Genomic DNA, 21,786 nt, shown 5'->3' with positions numbered 1-21,786 from the left:
ATAATAAGAATTAATATGATAGCTAAATCTGACAACGTTGGCAATATTATGATGATCATTGCTATTATTTAATTCATGAATCATGCTACATAAGTATTTCGGTGCCAATAATTCGTATTTCAAGCTGCTGCACCAGTCTTTCAGAAAGGTACCAGGATTAATGATGAATCATTATTTGGTGGGTGCACTAGTGGCTGTATATATTTTCAAGTTACAGATACACAGTCGCTTATCACTGTTATCTTGTATGGTTTATGGTGTAGTTACTTCTCAAATCATTAGTAAATTCCAATAAATGGGGCCTCCAGTGCGAACGTTCTTGGAATGCCAGGTATGGTAACGCCCATATCCCGAATTGACTAAAAAATAGCTATCAAATCATATCAAATTTTTCACCCAATAAATTCTTTTTTTTTTTCAGACTTCTTCTTGCAATAACTTTTAATATTTCCATTCTTCTCTTTCATTGTGCTAATGCACTTGATATATATATTTTTAATCTAAATATCGCACAATTTGATATCCTATATATTTAGAAACTTCTCTTAGATACTAAATCATTGTTCCAACAATACCAATGGCAAGTCATGAGCAGTTTGTTGAAGTTAATGAATGCATAAGAATGTTGGATATTTCGCTATGCACGACGGCCATGTGTGCACACTAACAGACTGTGGGAAATAAGGTAGGTCATAGTGTTTATATGGAACATCATTTCCTGTCCACAATTTAATAGTAGCTTAATCAGTCATTGAATTCTTCATCTCTCTGAAAAGAAGACCATGAAGTTTTCTCAGTCAGCACTCTTATTGTTCCTCTCATTGACGGATGCATATCCGGTGAACCGCATTATTCAACAGCATCTCGCAGAAAGAGATTCTACGCCCAACACGACAACATCAATGCCATCAAAATCAGTTCAGCTAGACTTTAGCATCAAAAATTCCTTTACTGAAGATGTGGTGTCTGTCCTTAGTGATATTAATGAAAAAAGCGTTGTTACCAGTGATGTGGACGCCAATATCTCTTCTGATGCGGTTTCTACATTTCCTAGTAACCTTGAGGTGGTAATCAGTAACAAGATGAGCCAATATGTTGCACAAATGTATATTGGATCCAACAAGCAGGCAATTGAGGTCGATATTGATACTGGCTCTTCGGACCTATGGGTTCCAGCAAGTGGAACCACTTCAGGGTATGGGACCTTTGACAAATCCACATCAACAACTTACAAGAAAATCGCCGATGGTTTCAGTATCAAATACAGTGACAGCAATTATGCCAAGGGGGAATGGGGTGAAGATACGGTATATTTGGGTTCCACTGATGGTTTCGAACTAAGAAGCTTCCAATTCGCAGTAGCCACAAATCAAACAGCAGGAAAGCCTATACTAGGGCTTGGCCTTAAAGGGAATGAAATGACAACTTACATAACCACAAATTCTGCTGGTCAGAAGGTGAAAGTGACAGGAAAAAAGTACGATAATTTCCCATTTGCTCTCAAGGACCAAGGGATCATTGACAAGGTATCATATTCTGTTTACTTGAACTCAAAAGATGCCAGCAGCGGAACCATCATATTTGGTGAAATCGATACAAGTAAATATCAAGGTACTATGAAAACCTTTGACTTGATCAAGGTAAATGATGCCAATCAAAAAGTAACCGGCGATCCTGTGGCATTTTTTGCCAATTTGGGAGGTATCAAAGATGCCGATGGTAACGTTTTTACCTCGACAAAATACCCAGCGTTGCTTGACTCAGGAACAACTTTAATTTCTGCACCACAGGAAGTACAGAAAGCAGTTGTTTCCAAATATGGGAGATATGATTTGAAGCAAAAGACTTACCTTACTGATTGTGATACCGGTGGGCCTGATTTTACTTTCACTTTTACTGATGCCATGGATGGTACAGATATCAATATCTCGGTCCCTTTTAAGAATTTCCTATATCCTTTGAGTAATTATAATTATAATGGTAAAGCGCAATGTCTATTAGGATTCAGCGGAAACACCAGGGGATCTTATATCTTGGGAGATGCCTTTTTGAGACTGGCGTACGTGTATTATGATTTAGAGAATTTCCAACTAGGCATCGCTCAAGCCAAATTTTGATTTTAATTCTGTGTTTCACTACTTTTATTTTTTTTTTATCTTTCGACAATTAAAGTCTGCTATATCTTGCATCTTATACCATTTCTAATAAAGCTATCTTAAGCTTTTTTTGTCCCCTTTTAATTTCGTTGCTATTAAAACATAAACGCTCACATTTTGATTCTCATTTGAGGATGTAAGTTTCAGAAAAATAAAAAGAGAATTTTACAGTTATTAATCAAGATGATGGAATGCAGGTATCGAGCACAAATATTTAAATCGTGAATGATTTCATGATTACATGCATGTTTAAAAATCCCCACAGATCAGGACTTGCGCAAGAGGAATGAAACCCATTCTCAAGACTTGGCACCTTGACGTTAGAAATTGAAGCCCAAAATTAGTAACAGTGATGTATGAGGAGAGAGAGAGAGAGAGAGAGAGAGAGAACTACGTTAGAGCAAAAAAAAACAATGGGAATTGGGTGAAAAATCCAAATCAAGAGACATAAACGAAAGCACAAACAAGCATACGTTACCAAATAAAAAAAAAACCAAGACAAATCAAATATATATATGAATGAAATAAACAAACTTCAACCCTAAAAAAATATCATTATAAATCCCAAAAAATGAATATAGAAAAAATGAATATAGAAAAAAAAAAAAGGCAACCATGTTTCATTGGTTATCCTATCCAGAGTTATCATAAAATTTCTTGAAAATGAAATTGAGGAAGGTGTCTGTGTTGAATTTCACAATACCATCGTATATCTCAACAAAATCTTTATTTTCATACTGAAACAACAATAAATCATCCAAGCTTAATTTTGCAATTGCATCAGGAATTGGAACCGAACCACTGGCAGCCTCAATTAGAAACACACCTACTTCGTCACAACTGAACATGAAATCAACCTTGGGTAACTCCAAACCAATAACTCCGCATTTGACTCCTTTAAGCTCTCCTAATATTCCTTGATCTGAAAGATATTTAGCAGAGTATTTATATGATCCAAACTTTGGAGTCTTTCCTTGACGTCGAAGCTCACGCTGGTAGAAATATTGTTTGGAAAAAAATGGAAAAAGCTTTTTCTTGCTTTGAGTTGGCTGTGATTGAAGCGATGCCATGGCTTTAGAAATTGAATCATTATACACATCAAGAATCTTCTTGAGCCTTTTCTCCTTGTCTTCAATACCCTTTAATACCTTCTCTGCCCCTTTTATCTGTTCTTTCTTAGATAATCTTTGATGCTTCTTGGCTCTAATATCATAGGCAATTTCATTGATCAATTGTTGGAAGTTATTTTCTCTTTCCAAAATCCCCATTGATTCTAATTCCAATATTTTTTCTAGAGCAAGGCATTTCAAATCATGATAACTCATTTTCAAAAGATCACCAAGAGATCCCTGGCTAGCATTTGTGTAAATATTCTTCTCACTCTTTTCCTTTGCCTCATTATGAATGATCTGTGCAAATTTCTTTTCATCGACTGGACCTATTTTGGACAATAAAAGGTCAAGAAGATTGCGACCACCTTGCACTTGAAGCATATAAATCACACAACGTTTTGCCTGAATAAGTAAAGCATTTTTCTTAGACCCGTTGTACTCGCTTTCCATATCTTTAATAACAGGATCCAAAGTAAGCCTAAACTCTTTAGCTCCAATTAAATGTTTCAAGCTCTTGTGTGATTGTTTGGAAACTTCATCGAGTTCACTTAAATACTTGTTCATGAGATCTTCTTTAGGCAGCAATAAATCAGAATTATTACTAATAAGCGAGGTTATCTTGGACAAATCTTCTACTTCAATCAATAAGGTTGGCTTTTTGTAGAGACTAAGGTCATCAAGAACTGACATTTCATACAATTTCTCAATGTTGCAATTACTCTTAATCGTAAGCCTTTTCAAAATCTTTTCCACTAATACACTTTGCGATTCAATATACTCATTCAATGGTTGCAAATAGACTTCTTCAATGGAGAATGGCACCATGAGGGTCATCTGACCAAGAAGCTTGGCGATCTTATGGAGATTACCCTTGAACTTGAGTGTTGTTGAGGTGTTTAAAGTTGTTAAGGTGATACCATAGTTCTCAGGACTTACCACGATTGAGTTCAAATAAAGATCCACAAGTATATAACCACATATCGACAAAATTAGCTTCTCACTAATTGTATCTTGAAATTTTGATTTCAAGCTAAAAAACATTGAGGACATCATCACTTTTAAAAACAATGGAAGGATATCAATTTTTTCCCAAATCAATTCAAAGAAGCTATTACTGAGCTCACGGAGTTGGGCCAAGTTCTTCACAAATTGATTTCTCACCTCTGGCTTCTGAATAGCCTCTTCAACAGTAATTCTGGTATGGACGGGCTTATCTTCATCTTCGAGAATCGATTGGTAGATCTTAAGTGGGTCACTTTCAAGAGACAAATTTTCAATATCAGCAACAGAGCTAATCAAAGACCCGAATAAATTCTTCAAAATGTTCTTCTGCTTTGGAGTCCGAATGAAAGAATTGAATAATTTCTGCCACATTGTACCTGAATTTTCAATGTACCGATTTGCAAAATCATTAATAGACGTCGAATTTTCGATATCAAACTTGATCATATCCGTCAAAAACCTCATAAATAGGAATTCTTCTCGTTTGAATACCCCTTTATATTCATCAGTAGATTTCCTGGTAGGGCTGCCCCTTCTTTTTGGACTCATAGATCTGGCACTGGCATATCCCAAGCCACAACCACCATGATTGAAAACTTTCAAGATATTCAACTGTATTTCTTTTAAGTGTTGATTGTCGCCTTTCCCGAACTCATACTTGTTGACAATATTGATGAAATATTTCGGTTCTGTTTGCAATAAATAGAACAATTTTTGATGAATTTCAATTCTAACTCTTGTGATCTTGTTTAGAGAATTGATGTCTAAATTTCCCAAATTTGGATCCAAGTCAACTTTGTAACCCTGGTAACCATTATTACGTTGACGAACTAACTCATCAAGTGTAATCTTATTCTTGACGAGCAAGGCAATCTTGATATCAAGCTCCTTATTAGTTTGTTCAAGCATCTCGGTCTCCTTAGTTTTGTGAACGATTTTTGCATTAAGTTGATTGAAATATATCTCATCTTGAAAATCTTTATCAGTATCATTGAGTAAATGGGCAAACTTCGCAATCACTCCTATTGGAGGGTTCGACATAGTCAACAACTTCTTATAAGCATCGGTGAAATCCTTTCCCTTAATTAAAGATTGAATCTTAATCACTTTATCAACATTAGCCAAATAGTATTCATCCCGTTTGCGGTCAGCATCACGTTTAAGATTACCTCGAATCTTGCTTTGAACAGAAATGATCAGTGTCTCATGGTCCTCCAACTCATCTAAAAACATATCTTGACCAAACCTTGCAAGTAACCCTCTAATTGCAGCTTGAATATATGTAATATCTTCTGAGCCTTCTTTCCTTAGACGCGCCTTGAAACTATTCACAGAATCTCTAGTTTGGTTACCTCGGATAATTGCTGTTAATTTACTTGCCTTGTTTTCACACAAATCCAAAGTGTCTAAAGTAGCATTCAATTTGATTCTGGAAGCACCACCTCTCGAAATTGCTTGAAGCTCGGTAATGGGTGAGCGGCAATTGTTAAGATATTGTAGCATCTTTCTGAATTTCTTTTCGTATAATATCATTCTGACCTTGGATTGGAAAGCTATTATTGACGAAGAGGCGTCTGCAAGGTTCTTCAAGTTTGATTGGTGTTTTTGGGAGAAGATTTTTCTTCGAATCATCGCCTGGAGTTTTGTAATTGAGGAAGAAGTAAAATCAAGAGTTTTCAAACAATGAACAAGATCTTTTCTAATTAATCCCCCCCTGATTACTGATTGAAGTTCGATTAAAGAGGTCGCAGAACCAAAAGCTTCCCTGATATTTTTTTCAAAAAGTCTTTTGTATAATACCCTTCTTATAACGGATTGGAGTTTAATGATAGATTCTAATGACTCAGTGCAGCCTAGATCATCAAGTTGAGTCAAAAGGTGGGATCTCAATAGAGTGCCTCTGATACATGATTGGAAAACAACAATATGATCAATGTTTTTCCTGTGTATTTTTTTCACTGAGTGCCTTAGTACTTTTCTTGTCATAGCACCTCTTATAAACGATTGAAGTTCGATCACTGATGGTGTTGTCTTCTGGATTTTTGACTCTTTAATAAACGGACCGTTTCTAAATTTTTTGGCCCTAAAAATAGATTGTATATCTCTAAGATACTCCTCATTGGCTTTTAGAACCATTTTCTGAACAAACATTCTATAACGAAAAATTGATCCCCTTGCTAAAGATTGGAATCTTATCACACTTTTTAGTACAAGTTCAAGCTCCTCATTTGTTGGTTCTGGATCTTCAGATTCAGGCTCAGACTCTACCTTCTTTGTCACTGAGAGCGGAACAGATTTTCGTTTTGGACTAGCTGGTGCTCTGCTGTTGTAATTTTCATCATCATAATCAATGAAAGATTTATTTCTGAAACTTAAGCCTTTGTTTGGGGAATTCGATCTTACCAGAGTTTCATTTGATTGCTCTTTTTTCACTGAATTGAAGTTAGGTAAGTGGGCTCCATTCAAGGCTTTTTGTGAAGCACTAATTTCCTCATCTGTAAACTCTAACTTCCCCACCAACTCTGTCATCTGAGGAGCTTTTTCATCTTGGGCCAACAAGAAACTGAGAGCATGGATACAGAAAATCACTTTGGGTATATTTTTCTTATCGTATAAATCTGTCAATTCGAATCTAAACAACTCTGGGATTTCGACTATATCAAGAAATTGAAAAAAATTATTGATGTTTTCGGTATGTCTAAATTGCAACTTCTTTGATGAGGGAATTATTTTTCTCACAAGTTCGGGGACAAAAGCTCTGGTCAATTTTGCGAGAATCACTCCATCTCTGAACCCATCGTTACAAAGCTCAGCTTCTGAAGGCAATTCTTCTTCAATGCAGTTTTCAATCCATCTCTTTGCTTCGCCAACACGACAAAGGTATTCGTACCCTTGCAATGATTGTCTTTGATTGTCAAACCATGAAGCATTCAAGTTCTCGTCTGAGGCTTTTTTAGTAAACTTCTTCCTTCCCCTGAGACCAGTGACATCACTTGGCTCTTCTTCTTTTAGTAAATTATTGCGTGGAGTCGGTAAGTTAGATTTTAGTGATGTGATTCTGCCCAGATTGGCGACGTTTTTATTCTCTCGCAATGGACTGCTACTAAAGATTCTCAGGGCAAAGTTATTGCTTGCACTTGTTGCTGTGGTAGACCCTCCTTCAATATTTTGGAGATACCTATTGGCTATATTCCCCCTTGCCATAGTGGCTATTCCTTTTTTTTAGAAATTTTTATTTAGGCGAGAGAAACAAACAAATGGATTGGAGGTAGATGTTTTTGCAAAGGAGATCGAAAAAAAAAAAAAAAAACCTTCTAATCGCACCTTCCGCTTTCGGAAAATTGTAAACAAACCAATGCGTCGGGTCTATCGGAAACACGAACCTTGCAAAGTAATTATCAATTTTTGCTGTTACGGTTGGAAACGAAATATGGTACATACGTATTATACAGTAAAAAGAAAAAGAATTCTAAATAGCCTTGCTCACTGATTTATCACCCCCTTATGCGTTAATGCAGACACATATTCAATGAGCTTCTTTGGGTCTTTGGCATCGGGATGCTCATCGATAATTTGAAATAAAATATCAAGCTGCTCCTTGGGAATGTCATTAAAGGCTCTGGCCAAATATTCCTTGGAGGTTTCTTTGGGTACCATTTTATTTCTTTGGTTCCCGATCGTCTTGACTTCATTCTTGATATCATCAACAAATGTCTGATCGGGAATATAATCCTTCTTGACAGTGAAAATTAGATAGAGTTTCGGTAGTTTTGGCATGAACTTAAAGTTGACAATTGATCTTAAAAATTCGGGAAGATGTTCCTTCGAATCGGCATCAATCGGAGTAAGATAGATATCTTTGATATATGATTTTCTTGGATTTTTAATTACCCCATATCTGGATTTTGACTTGAAATAATCGAAAACCTCGACATAATTTTCACGATTTTCGTCAGTTTCAATGAGTTCGGAAAGTATAATATTTCTTGTTGACGCAATTTCACGAAGATAATCCTCGGCCCTTCTTTTATCTAATCTACCTTCAAGTTCAAGCAGCTGGTTCAAATTCAATAACGCATAACAAATATCCGATGATCGTGTAGATTGCGGATCAGAGTTCCCACAAAAAACTACCTCTGTATAGAAATCCGGCAAGTCTGCCAACTGAATATGGCCTTGCCAAAACACTGGTTCATTTTCCTTACTATCGTTTTCTGATATTTGCTTCATCTCGCCCTCATCATATATAACATCCAGATTAGTGCCCAAAATTTCATCTAGCCCGGTATCATCCACACTACCAATAGAATTCTCAATTTCTTCATAGCCTTGGTTGACAGCAAAATGAACTTGCTTTTTTTTTACACTCCGTTTTCTTGGGTCTTTTGAGGAAGTGGTAGGTTTTTTTTCGTTTTCCTGCTTTCCTTTGATATCAATAGCGATCGGATCATCATAAGTTTTTGTATCATCTGAATTTTGACCTTTCCCGCCAGAAAAAAAGACCAAGTTTTCTTCATTGAAATTATCACCTTCATCTTCAATTATTTCATCACCTTTGTGGGTTTTCTTCATCTTAGGAACTTGACTTGTAGGTTTTAACGTGCTTTCTGCAATCTTCTGTTTAATAGATTCTATTCTAAATTTCTGCATTTCAGGATTAATCAATTCTTCTGTTTTCATTTCAACAAGTTCTACTAGCTCCAAGTCTCCGGTAATCAATCTATCTCTAAGAAAAGTGTTTTTCCTGTCTCTTAAAGAAGCAAACAAATTTCTGAATCTTTCTCTATATTTTGTCCCTGGATCAGTTTGATTTGTTGTATCATTCAATTTGTTATAAAGTAGATCTTCAAGCGTTCTACCCCACTGGGTGATATCGCTCTCGTTTGGGATTGCGTCCTCCATTTGTGGGATTATACAATCTTTGTAGATTTTCTTGAACCGCTCAATGACCCCGTCTCGCACTTTCATTTCTTGCATCAATGCTTCGTTCCGTTTGGAACGACTGCCAGACTTCTTTGACTTAGAATTTTTGTGCATTTTTTCCAGCTCTTCCTGTACATCATATCCATCTATTTGCTTATCAGTTTGACTTTCATAATTGTAGTCAGTATCATTATCACTGTCAAGTTCACCATTAACATGTTTTTCTACATCTGTTGCTCTTGTATTTATTCCTTGAGCCTCTATTTCGGCAAAGTATGTTTCTGGAGATAACTTGTGTTTAATATTGGCAAAAGATTTTGGAGAACAAATCTCACAAAAATACATATTAGGGGCTTTTCTTCTTGAAGAACCAAACATGCATTTTAAATGTTGCCAGGATAAGCACAGTTCACATTCAATCATCGTCCCATTTTCGTCTTCTTCTTCATCATAATTGGCATCAATGACACCACATACCAAGCACCGCACTTCCTCAAAAACTTTTTCGTTTTCTGACTTGCTAGCATGGTTATCTCGGTTCAGATCTTTGGACTCTTCTTGTCGTTGCTTTTTCGTGTTTGCGAGTGTTGCTGACGATGCAGGATGAGACTTGCGCTTGCCAGAAGACTTTCCTAACTCATCCTCAAACTTTCTTGATACCTCCAACCGTGGGTTCTGGCCTTTATTTCCCCTGGAGGATCTCCTGACGTCCGCCATCATTGACAGTTCTATCGATACCTATCTATCAATCATCACCGGTTGTTGTTTTTTGTTGTTTTTTCCGCCGTTTTTTCTCTTCCGCCCTACGGATGCGTCTCAACCTTCCCGGAATAGCTCTGACGGCGAGACGGCCGCACCACAGTTACCTAGATTCCGCAGATCCGGCCGGAGACGGACACATGTACTAAATTTTTAAAGAAAAAAAAAAAAATTGTTTATCTTCGATTTTATCATTACTGCCACGGTGTGTCTCTTAACTGGCTCAGTTTCATTTCCCCTTCACTTCCTTCAGTTAGCTTTTCAGCTACTTTTGTTTGTTTGTCTCCCTTGGTTTCGTTTCAGTTCAATTCCTCTTATTGTTTTAAAGCGTTGATCAAATAGTGAACCAGTTGTCATCATCTCTCATCCGCTTATAGCCACCAAAAAAAAAAATTCAAAAATTCAAAAATTCAAAAAACCTTTTTCGGTGCTGTTTTCAATTCTTTGAGAGATTATTTCCTCTTCTTCTTTCTTCTTATTCTTCTTCTACTTCTTGTTTTTGTACTTTTTTTGCAACCTTCTTTTATTGAACCTCCTTTGATTTGTTGCTGTTGATTTGATTCTTGGCGAAGTTTTTCTTCCAGAAGACCACGTTGCACATCCGAATCTGTTCCTTGATCTACAGCCATAGTGACCTCTTTATAAACTACCTTTACCCTCTTTAAATATTCAATTTCATTTCACTTCATCCTTTGCCTTATTACCATTCTTCTAAAGCTGTTTGGTCTCATCTTCATACCATAATTGTCACACACATACACACACACACGCCAATTCTTTTTCTTCAATTATGCAAAATAATTACTCTTATGACATGTCTTATAATCCTCTTTTGCAACAACAAATGATGGTAGGTTCCCCTTACATGCCACAGAAACCAAATCCATATGGATCCCAAAATGGTTTCAGTAGTTTTGGTGGTGTCCCTTCTAATCCTGGTGCTCAAGGTCCTCCAATGAACCCAAGTCAATTTGCCAATAGCATCCCTATGGGTCAGCTCCATATGGAAAGAAATGATCAGTTCAACAACTCTAATGCGCCTTATATGCAAGAGGGCTACCCTCCTCATGATTTCAATGAATACAACATGACCAATAACTTTGCCAACTCACAAAGCAGTTTAAATGAAATCCACAACCTTAACAGCAATGGTATTGATGGAGGAATGAACAATATGGGATCTTATGGGGATTCTGCCGGCGATTTACACAGCATGAACTCTGGATTGAATAGTTTGGGTGCCAATTCTGGCTCTTTGGCTAACATGCCTCCTGGGGACGCCGCGTCTCCAAACATTAACCAGCAAAATCCTGTTGGCCAACAGAGAGCAAACTCCTTCATGGGTAACCCAGGTAATGACTTGATAGGTACTAGTGCTCCTAGCCGTACAGTCTACTTAGGAAATGTTCCTCCTGATATCACCCCTGAAGAATTATTGAACCATGTCAGAAGTGGTATCATTGAAAATGTGAGAATTTTACCAGCGAAGATGTGTGCCTTTATTTCCTTCATTGACGAAAGCTCAGCTTTATTGTTCCATTCTGATGCCATTTTGAAACGTCTCACCATTAAAAGCAATGATATTAGAATCGGCTGGGGTAAATCCACGCAAATTGCTCCCGCAGTTTTGAACAGTATTCAAAGAGATGGAGCTACTAGAAATGTATATTTGGGTAACTTGAATAAAGATATAACTCTGGAAGAATTGAAACAAGATTTGTCAAAGTTTGGCCAGATTGATACTATCAAGATTTTACCTGACAAAGGGGTTGCCTTTGTTCACTTTTTGAGCATTTTGAGTGCCGTTAGGGTCGTCCAGCAATTGCCTTTAGAGGAGAAATATGTCAATAAGAAAGTCTTTTATGGTAAAGATAGATGTGCATTCATCACCAAAACTCAGCAGCATAATGCTGCCCAATATCTTGGTTTGGCACCTGGTATGGAACACTTGGTAACTGCGGCAGACAGAGATTTCATTTCTAATGCGTTAGTTCAGCAGTCTGCTGCTGCTGCTGCAATTGCAACCAGTGCAGGCGGGGCGAACAACTTGGGTAACAGAACTGTTTACTTGGGAAATTTGCACCCAGATTCGTCTATCGAAGAAATTTGTAATGTTGTCAGAGGTGGTTTATTGCAAACAATCAGATATTTATCCGAAAGACACGTTTGTTTCATAACTTTTATTGATCCAATTGCTGCTGCACAGTTTTTTGCCATGTGTCATTTACACGGATTAACAATCCACAACAGAAGAGTTAAAGTTGGTTGGGGTAAGCACTCTGGCCCATTGCCAAATCCAATCGCATTGGCAGTATCCTCTGGTGCCTCAAGAAACATTTACATCGGTAACATCGAAAGAGATTTGGAAACTTTATTCAACGAACCAAAGTTGAGACAAGATTTCAGTAAATTTGGGGAAATTGAGCAAATTAACTTTTTGCCAGAGAAGAAGTGTGCGTTTGTAAATTTCACAAACATCGCTAATGCTATCAAGGCTATTGATGGAATCAAAATGAATGATGATTACAAAAATTTCAAGATCAATTACGGTAAAGATAGATGTGGTAATATGCCAAGGCAATTTCAATCTCTTAACAGCAATTCCGTCGCTGCCAATGGTACTTTAGCAGGTATCCCTGGCGCAGGTGTTGCCACCCCCGATGCTCCCTCCTCTGCTGGTTTCCCAGACTCTGTTGCCAGTGATATTGGTGCTTCTCCCGCTCCTATCATCTCTTTGGATTCTGTAGGTAATCCTAGCGATATTTCAGCAGAAGAAGCAAATGGAACTGCCTCGGAAGTAGACCTCACTACCGATGTTTGAATAGTGCTTGATCAATTTTCATTTCATTTCATTTTATTTTGCACTCCAGTTTTTTTTTTGCTTTTTCCTTTCCCCCCCCCCCTTTTTGTTTTGTGAAAAATAGAAGCTGTCAAGTTTTGTGATTTTGTTGTTGGATATAACGTTGTCGTCATGTTTTTCTTTTCTTTTATTTTCTCTTTCAATTTGTGACAAAGTACTCTTTTTCTTTGAGTTTAGCGTAATTATTGTTGTTAATATATGTGAAAAAAAAATATTTCTTCATCTAAAAATACCAACTTCTGTTCCTCTCCTAAATGTACTTCCTATGTCTTGATGGCAAAAAAAATTTGCCACCATTTTGATGAAAAAATTTCACCGAACCTGGGACTCGAACCCAGAATCTCCTGATTAGAAGTCAGACGCCCTAACCAATTAGGCTAGCCCGGCTTTCTTGCTTTGTGTTATATTACGATGCGACTATACTAGATGTAGTTCGTCACGGGTTAGTTAAGGGCATGAGGGGATCACTTTTCGGATTTGACACACAAAAAGTGGAAAATGTTGAAGAGAAATATCAAGAATTTGTCAAAATCTACACCATTGAAAAGTTTTTCAAATTTTATACAAATTCCCATTTAATTAATGAATTCTCAAGATTGAAACAATCTAATATTGCAGAGGAGGATTACATTAAATTTATTATGAGCCATCAAGATAAACAAAAAATCATGATGTCATTTATTATCCCACCTGAAGTCTACCGGAAGTATGAACTTGATGATCATTTGAGTTCAATAAAGGATGCCTTCCAAAAATTAATCGATGTTAAATTAACCAACATTGAAACTGATTTGAATGATAATGATGATATCAACTTCATCAAGAAAGCTTTAATTGAAGCTCAAAACTACTTGTTTATTTCAAATGAAACTATTTGTCTCAAATCCTCACTTATCCCAATATTGAAAGGTCAATTACAAACTAAGAATGAAAAGTTACGTAATGCATTTATTGATTTTGTCACTAGCCATTTAAGTGTTGACATTGAACAATCCACTTACAAGCCACGCATCAATATCAATAAGAATGATAAAGAAATCCAATTGATTGAGATAACAGCCTTGGAAACAACCCCCGACTATTTTGTCGATGCTACCATCAAGCAAGCGCTTGACCTAGCCCAAATTGAACCAACATCATTCTCAGTGATTAAAAGTGACATGACTAAAAGACCTAACGAGGAGCTTAAAAATCGTTACATTTATGGTTACTTGGAAATGGAACCAGGAAAACAAATCCCGGTTATTCACCAAGACAACATTGTTTCTAAAGTTATTACTAAATGCTTACACTGTATCAATTGTGGTTCAAGAGAACACACCAGATACAATTGCAAGCAAGCATCTTGCGCGATTTGCAAAAAGCCTAGCCATGTAGCTAAAGACTGTTACTTTAAGCGGCCAAAGAAAAATGTTACAGATGATCGTCATGAGAACCCCAAACAGAAGCAAAATCAACCACCAGTGATTGAAGTTCCTTCTACCGAGTTCACCATGGTTCATGGTTCATCTAGATCCAGACAGTCAAAACCACCACAAAATGAACTGAGCAATTTATGGAAGAATCCATTCCACCAATTGGGATTAATATCCAAAGAAAGAGATGATGATTATGAAAATATTCAAACTACCACACCAGCTATCAACAGAAAGCATCAAATCACCCCTCCTCCGGTTAATCAAGTTAGAAAGGCCTCCAAAAAGAAGGCATCCGTCAAACCAAAGAAAATCCTTCAAAGGGAGAAACCAGCTGAAACCAAGCAAGAGTCAGCAAAACCAGGAATTAAGTTGAATGTGTTTAGATCCCATCCAATTACCCCAAAATCTAATCAAACCTTGTCCAACCCAACTTCTACCCCAGCTTCTACTCCAAAATCTACCCCAAAATCTACCCCAAAATCTACCCCAATCTCTACCCCAATTTTGACCAAAATTAACACCACCAAGCCTTCAGCACCAAAACCATTTGTACCAAAATCTATTAAGTTAGTCATTAAAGACCCACACCCAACAGTGACATCAAAACTGGCACAAACTGGCTCTAAAGAGCCAACCCTGTCTGAATCAAGTGCAGAACCTGATAATGATAATGACGAAGAATATGATGAGGAGTATGAAAATGATGGAGAATACATCTATGATGCAAAAGACGAATATGAGGATTCAGAAGAATATGAGCAGGATGAAATGCTACTGGGTGATGAAATTCCAGTACATGAGAAAACAGAATTAACACCAACCAATGATGATTTGTCAACTCTGGAAGCTGATGCAACCAGAAACAAACAGACAAATCAAAATTCCAATGAATAAACATAATGATTATTAAAATCAATACTCAAAATATACAACGGAGTCGTATCAGCGACCAGTTGGTAATAAGTTTCACCCAAAAATCCAATGTGTCTTTGCTCCAAGAACTAAATCTATCAGAAGACTTTTCGTTTCAGTTCGATAACAAAGTCATATACTATAATTCAACCTGTTCCAGAACAGCAATAATTGTTGATGATTCTATTCCAGTGTTAGGATCCAAATTAGCAGGTATTACTGTCCAACATGAACTCCAAAAACACATCACGGATGTCTTAATTGAATTAGAAAATAACCAAGCACTCTGGATTATAAACTTGTATAATCCAAATCAATACCAAAAGCAAAATCAGATCCATGATCAGCTCAAACTCAGTTTACTTGCCCAACATCAGAATCTTCAAACTAGATTCCCAGGAAAGACAATCAACATCATGTTAGCTGGTGATTTTAATAATTTTATTGATCGTTCGGACTCCCTAAATTATAGAAGCCGTGAAGACTCAGTTGCTGAATCCTTAACTAATCTCATTACTTTGTTGAACTTGAAGGACTCATTCAATTCAATCAAACATAACATCAAGAAAACATTCACTAATAAAGCATCAGAATTAGGGAAAAGCCGGAGATTGGATAGGTTCTATATCACTGGGAGCTTCTTAAAAACAAAGAAAACAAATGGAATATGACACAAACAAATCATTTTGGGAAAAGATCCACACATGATTCAGTTACAGTGGAGTTGACTTTAACTTCATCCAAGGCTTACTATAATATGAAGAGATATAGATTAACCGATAGAATCATTAATGTTCTCAGGCACCAATCTATAAATGAAGATATCCAAGGAACCGATGAATTAATAATTGATATTAAATGCAAAGCAGAAAAACTCAAACACATGTTGAAAAAAGTGAAAGTGCCTGAACTTGATAAAGTGACGGAATATTATCAACATATTAACCAAGTTTTCCACCAATATCAAGAACAACGCCCAATAAAACAGCTAAAAGATGTAGAAGGGACACTAGTTCAATCTCATGAAGAGATAATGAAAATAGCAACTGAATATTATATGGACTTGTTTGATGGAACCAGAGGAACAAAGGACACAAAAAAAATACATAAATATCTTCAGGACGTGATTCCAACCCAAGGAATATCTCCTGAAGAGAAGAGAAAAATGGATTCCTCCATAACAATGGAAGAACTCAAACTGGCAATTGATTCGGCAAATTTGAAGTCCACACCGGGCATAGATGGAATCCCATACAAATTTTATAAGGAATTATTTCCCCAAATCAAACACATCCTTCTTCAAGAATTTAACCACATTCTAACTGAAGGAAATTTACCATTCCACTACCGAACTATACTCTTTAACATCATACCAAAGCCTGGAAAGTCAAAAGAAAACATTGGAAACTATAGGCCGATAGCCCTTATCAACACTAATCTTCGATTATTATCCACAATAATTAATAATAGGTTGTTGAAGCACTTGCCTGATATCATAGGGGAAGATCAAGCTGGTTTTATTCCAGGCCGGTCATCGTTCTCCAACATCACCATTTTCAGAGAAATGTTAGATAGTCTAATTCATCCAAAAGATAAAACGCATATAATACCAAATCCACAAAAGCTGATACTAATTGTGGATTTGGAGAAAGCGTTCGATAGGATATCTCACGAATATATGGAACAACTATTGTCCCATTTAAATTTTGGAAAAAAATTAGCCAAGTTAATCATCAACATCCTCAAGCAGACAACGGGATCCTTATACATCAACAACATGACCGGCCCATTATTCAATTTAAAAAATGGTACCCTCCAAGGTAATCCGTTTTCCCCTTCATTATTTGCATTAGCAGTAGAACCTTTACTACGATCTATCAAACAGAATACCAGAGGCCATAGTTACCAAGGAGATTTGATACCTGAAGCATATAGCAGTCAACATTATCTTGCTTTTGCTGATGATATCACAGTTTTCCTCAAAGATAAAAGAGATTATTCCAAAACAATGAAATGTATTAGACTATTTGAAAAATTCAGTGGCAGCAAACTCAATGAAAAGAAATCCCAACTAATCATACCAACTGATACTTATCCATTTTTGACACCATTCCCATTTGAGATTGCTGATGAAAACTTTCAATTGACATATTTGGGGATAACTATTGGGCCATCAGTGACATTTTGGCCGGAAACATTGCAGCGTGACCTCTATATCAAGTACAAGTTATCAAACATGACCAGCTTGCTGATTCAATCAAAAATAGAAGCATTCAACACATATATTGCATCCAAGTTCTATTACAAAGAACTACACCAACCTTTGTTACCCAATCAGTTGAATCAAATTGACACATCGATTAAATTATTGGTCAAGCAAGATACACCTATTTCTTTGGACACACTCAAGACACACAACAACAAAGGCGGTTTCTCAATGATTGATTTAAAGTCTCAACTCCAACACCGAAGAGCTAAAATTTTCCAGGATTTGTTTTTGGATAGTCACACTAAATATAACCAGATATTACGTTTCAAAATTCAATCAAGTATCAACAACATCATTCAAAAAACATCACCAACAAAATCACCAAAGGAAGATTATATCAAAACTCATTATTGGTGGGTGGTATTACTTGAACTAGCGGATGACATTGAGAATACCAATGATTCAATTTCCTTGGAAGTTATGAATAGCAGCACATTCTCAGATGCTGAAAGGACAGCGTACTGGGATTTCAGAAAAGTTCTTGGTATAAAGAAACGTACAATCAGGTTGAAGCCAATGAAGATTGGAATTGAAGATTTGAAAAATTCAATTGAAAAAGGGATTCCTGAAAAATATCAACAACACATTCCAATTAGAATTAAGGATTTTGACCATACTAAAGGAAGTAAAAAACAACGGGAAAAACAAGATGTGAACAAGATGTCAAAAACACTCATGGACATTACTGGGGTGAATCAGAAACAAGTTGATAACTTTTGGCATAACCTCAAAAAATTCAACCAACATTTCCCGGGGAAATATCAAAATATTCACATCTTTCATTTGGGCATTGAAAATCACAATTACGTAAATAATCATTGTGACTATTGCAGCAAAAAATTAACCAGATATGATGAACCCCAATATGCCCCAAAGGAAATCCAATTTGAAATCATGAAGCACCATCTTATTGAATGTCCATTGGCCCAGAAACTTTGGAAAAAAACTGACTTGAATATCCCATTAACCTGGCAAACAATCATTACCCCTGCCACCAACATGAACGAAACCAGAATGATCGATAGATATCTAGGTTTCCAACGAAAATTATCAAGATTGAAATCCAAAAGGCATTTCAATTGTCATATGGCCGTTGATTCAATGATCTTCTTGCTTGAAAGCAATATCTTTTAAGCGGAGAAGAAAAAATAGGTGGGGAAAAACAAGAAAATAAAATCAAAAAAAAAACAACAATTAAAAACCTTAAAAACGCATAAAAACATTTTTTCTCAATAATAGGGTTTTTCACCATTAATGGTTTTCCCTTAACACTTTAATTTTCAAACTACATTAAGTAGTTTATGAGATATATAGTTATATAATTAATTAATATATTGAATTTTGTCTTTAAAAAAAAAATAGTTAACCTGCGCTGGGTGGCGTAGTGGGCAGAACCATAGACTAAGAAAGGGTCGCGTGTTCGAACCCCGCTCGCTGCATTAACCACCAGGTCACGTTCAGTACGCTAGCTGAGTAAGGAGTAATACCACTCTGAAGGTAAGATACAAGGGGGTTTTAGTGAGTAAAAATCTCACACTACCGGTAAGGTTGCGTCGCTGGTGTCTTTCGAAGATTTCCTCCTCCCTGGCTAAAAAAAAAAATAGTGACAGGTTGCTACAAGTCAAAAACATTGCATTTTCCAACCCAAACTCCCGGGTTACCAAAAATATTGGGAGAAAACGGACACCAAATAAGTCGCCATAGCTGCGCATAATTGATCATAATAACCGTACATAAAAAGTGCGATGACCTATATAGCTCTTAGTAGTTAAATATAGGGACTTTATAAAAAAAAAAAAAAATAAATAAAACTGATTTTATCATGAGAACCACTAGAAATAGTAATAAAGCTACTCCAAACTACTCCACCGACCCTACTAATGATCCCCCAATCATTGAAACCCCGGTTTCTTTGGGCTCTTCATTGGATGTTGGCGCAACATCTGAAACCCCGATCCCGATAGCAAACATAAACAAACAAGCTAAAGATCAAGATTCCGATGAAGAAATTACTGATGCAGCCGACAATACTATTAATAGTACTGTTGAAACCTTTTTAACTGCTTCAGAAGATCCTGAAGCGGACCAAAACATGGATTCCAACGCCATTTCTACCCCAACTACCTCTCCAGCAATTAATGTTTCTTCAGTTGATTGCGATCGCAATTCTCATGCAGCATGTGACACTGACATTGACATGCATAATCCTGTTATTCCAACCCAAGCCGTTATTTCTACTGATTTTATTAATGAAAACTCCGAAAACCAAAAAAAAATCGAAAATTCTCAAAAACCAAAAAAAAATCGAAAATTCTCAAAACCCAAAAAAAAATTCTGTTTCTGTTCCTTCTGTTTCTGTTCCTTCTGTTTCTGTTCCTTCTGTTCCTGTTCCCTCTGTTTCATCTTCTACCGTCGCCTCTCCAACTACGGCCTCCAATCCGGTGGCTCCAGCTGTCAATGTGACAAGACCAATCCAAACCTATGCTCAAGCCACCGCTGGAGACAAGCGCACACCTCGAGCCACTACAAACACCAATGATCCATCCTTCCAAAACGTGTTGATGAAATTTGAAAGAACTTTCAAATGGGCAAGTCACATCAAAATCCTTGACTTTAAGCACCGTGACGTATTGGAATATGCCATAAGCGAGAAACGCAAATCAGGAAAATTGTTCTCCACCTCCAATCCTGCTATTATTAAATCCAAAGAAAAACGCGAGGAACTCGTCAAGATCATGGAAATTGAAGATTTCTTCCAAAACTACACCAGTTTTAATATGACAAACGAATTCAACAGATTGAGAAACTCTAGAATCAGCTTGGAGAACTACTTGGAATTTATCATGAGCCAACAGCATCTTAAGGATATCTTAATCTACTTTAAGATCCCAAAAGATATCTTTACAGAGTTTCCTCTTGAAAAACACTTGGAATCCATCAAAAACGGACTCACTAAGTTATCCAAAGAACTTGATACTATTACACAGTCATCCAACGAACCAGATAAGGATTTGATCATAATCAGGGAAAACTTAAAAGGGGCCCTCAACCACTTGGTTATTTTTAATAAGAAGATCTGCCTTAACTCAAACTTCATCCCAAACCCTCAGGATACAGGCTCTGATATCTTCAAGAAGGACAGAAATCTTTTAATTGAATATCTTAACATCCACCTTAAAGTTACAGTTGGAAATTATACCTACACGCCAGGGTCTTTGTTAAACACAATGAATAAGGAATCCCATTTAATTGAGATTGAAATGAATTCCGAGTTTACTGAATTTAATCGGGAAAAACTTCTTGACCATGTCTTCAATGAATCCGGAATTGATCCATCATCCTTCTTTCCAATCAACACCGTTCACTTTACGGAAGAAGCTAGCAAAGCTGCCAGTATTGTCACTTATGGTTATATTGAAATTGACTCAGGAAAATCCCTTCCACTCTTCAATGACAAAAATTTCCGCTCCAGAGTCATCACGAAATGCGTCCACTGCACTGCATGTGGTTCCCGTGAACACACTCGTTTTGACTGCAAGACGTCATCTTGTGCCATTTGCAAGAAATTATCCCATAGGGCAAAAGATTGTTATTTCAAAAAGCAATAAAGAGCACCAATTGTGAATCCGGAAGATCCAGAAAAACACTCTCCGAAACAAAATTCTGGAAAAGCAGTCAAACCAAACCACAATTTAAACTATGGTTTTCAGACTGTCGAAAAAAGAAAAATAAAACTGAATAAACCGGCTATCCAGAATATTCTAAACCACATTCAAACCCTTTTGACTTATTGGCAAATGAAGAAGAAAATGTTGATGATTCAATTATTGATGATGACGATACTTTGGAAAAGAACTACCCCTCCAATGATGAAGATGCTTTAGAGGAAGGCCTCTCTACTGATGCAGACCAATCCATGGATGAGCTCGAAACCTCTACAACCCAACACACTGCTACTCTCAGACATCAAACCAAACCAATAGAATTATTGTCCAAGAAAGGTAAATCTAAGAAGCACGCCAAGTTCGCGGCCATTAGCGCCATCAAGCTGGCCCATATTAGCAAGGTCTCCAAAAAGATCCTCGCCTCACCTCCATCCCACCCTCAGGTCCGCGTTTCTCGCAGACATCAAGAAGTAAACTCACAACATCATACTACTTCTTCTGCTGCCAACATTCCTCCTTCACCTACCCCTGCCCGTGATACTGTCACTTCCTCGGCTCTGGCCACTTCTTCTATCCCTGCTTTTGTCCCTGCTTCTGTCCCTGCTTCTGTCCCTACCTCTGTTCCTACCCCTATTACTACCTCACCTCATTCTACCTCACCTCATTCAGCTTCCCCCTTCTCAAAACATCCATCTATCCTGGAAAACTCA

The 21,786-nt window shown here is 36.9% G+C and overlaps 4 protein-coding genes across 4 annotated transcripts; 2 read left to right on the top strand and 2 right to left on the bottom strand. All coding sequences in view use genetic code 12, as the record gives it.

Annotated features, from left to right (window-relative positions):
- Positions 1–2,788: 2,788 nt before the first annotated feature.
- Positions 2,789–7,474, bottom strand: DASC09_054890 (Iqg1 protein; the record flags this gene model as incomplete). Its single annotated transcript, XM_064999074.1, has 1 exon — positions 2,789–7,474. The coding sequence occupies one exon, from the start codon at positions 7,472–7,474 to the stop codon at positions 2,789–2,791; it is 4,686 nt and encodes a 1,561-aa protein (XP_064855146.1).
- A 279-nt stretch (positions 7,475–7,753) lies between these two features.
- Positions 7,754–9,913, bottom strand: BYE1 (Bye1p; the record flags this gene model as incomplete). The annotated part of the gene is made up of 1 exon (XM_064999073.1): positions 7,754–9,913. One exon carries the CDS (start codon positions 9,911–9,913, stop codon positions 7,754–7,756), a length of 2,160 nt encoding a protein of 719 aa, XP_064855145.1.
- Positions 9,914–10,742: 829 nt separating this feature from the next.
- On the top strand, positions 10,743–12,773 carry DASC09_054870 (Mrn1 protein; the record flags this gene model as incomplete). The annotated part of the gene is made up of 1 exon (XM_064999072.1): positions 10,743–12,773. One exon carries the CDS (start codon positions 10,743–10,745, stop codon positions 12,771–12,773), a length of 2,031 nt encoding a protein of 676 aa, XP_064855144.1.
- A 6,887-nt stretch (positions 12,774–19,660) lies between these two features.
- On the top strand, positions 19,661–21,019 carry DASC09_054860 (uncharacterized protein; the record flags this gene model as incomplete). Its single annotated transcript, XM_064999071.1, has 1 exon — positions 19,661–21,019. One exon carries the CDS (start codon positions 19,661–19,663, stop codon positions 21,017–21,019), a length of 1,359 nt encoding a protein of 452 aa, XP_064855143.1.
- Between the last annotated feature and the right edge of the window lie 767 nt (positions 21,020–21,786).

Source organism: Saccharomycopsis crataegensis, assembly GCF_037102585.1.
Source record: "Saccharomycopsis crataegensis DNA, jcf7180000000097, whole genome shotgun sequence".
NCBI lineage: Eukaryota > Fungi > Ascomycota > Saccharomycetes > Ascoideales > Saccharomycopsidaceae > Saccharomycopsis > Saccharomycopsis crataegensis.
The sequence above is the reverse complement of the archived record's forward strand: the minus strand, read 5'-3'. Positions and strand labels throughout refer to the sequence as shown.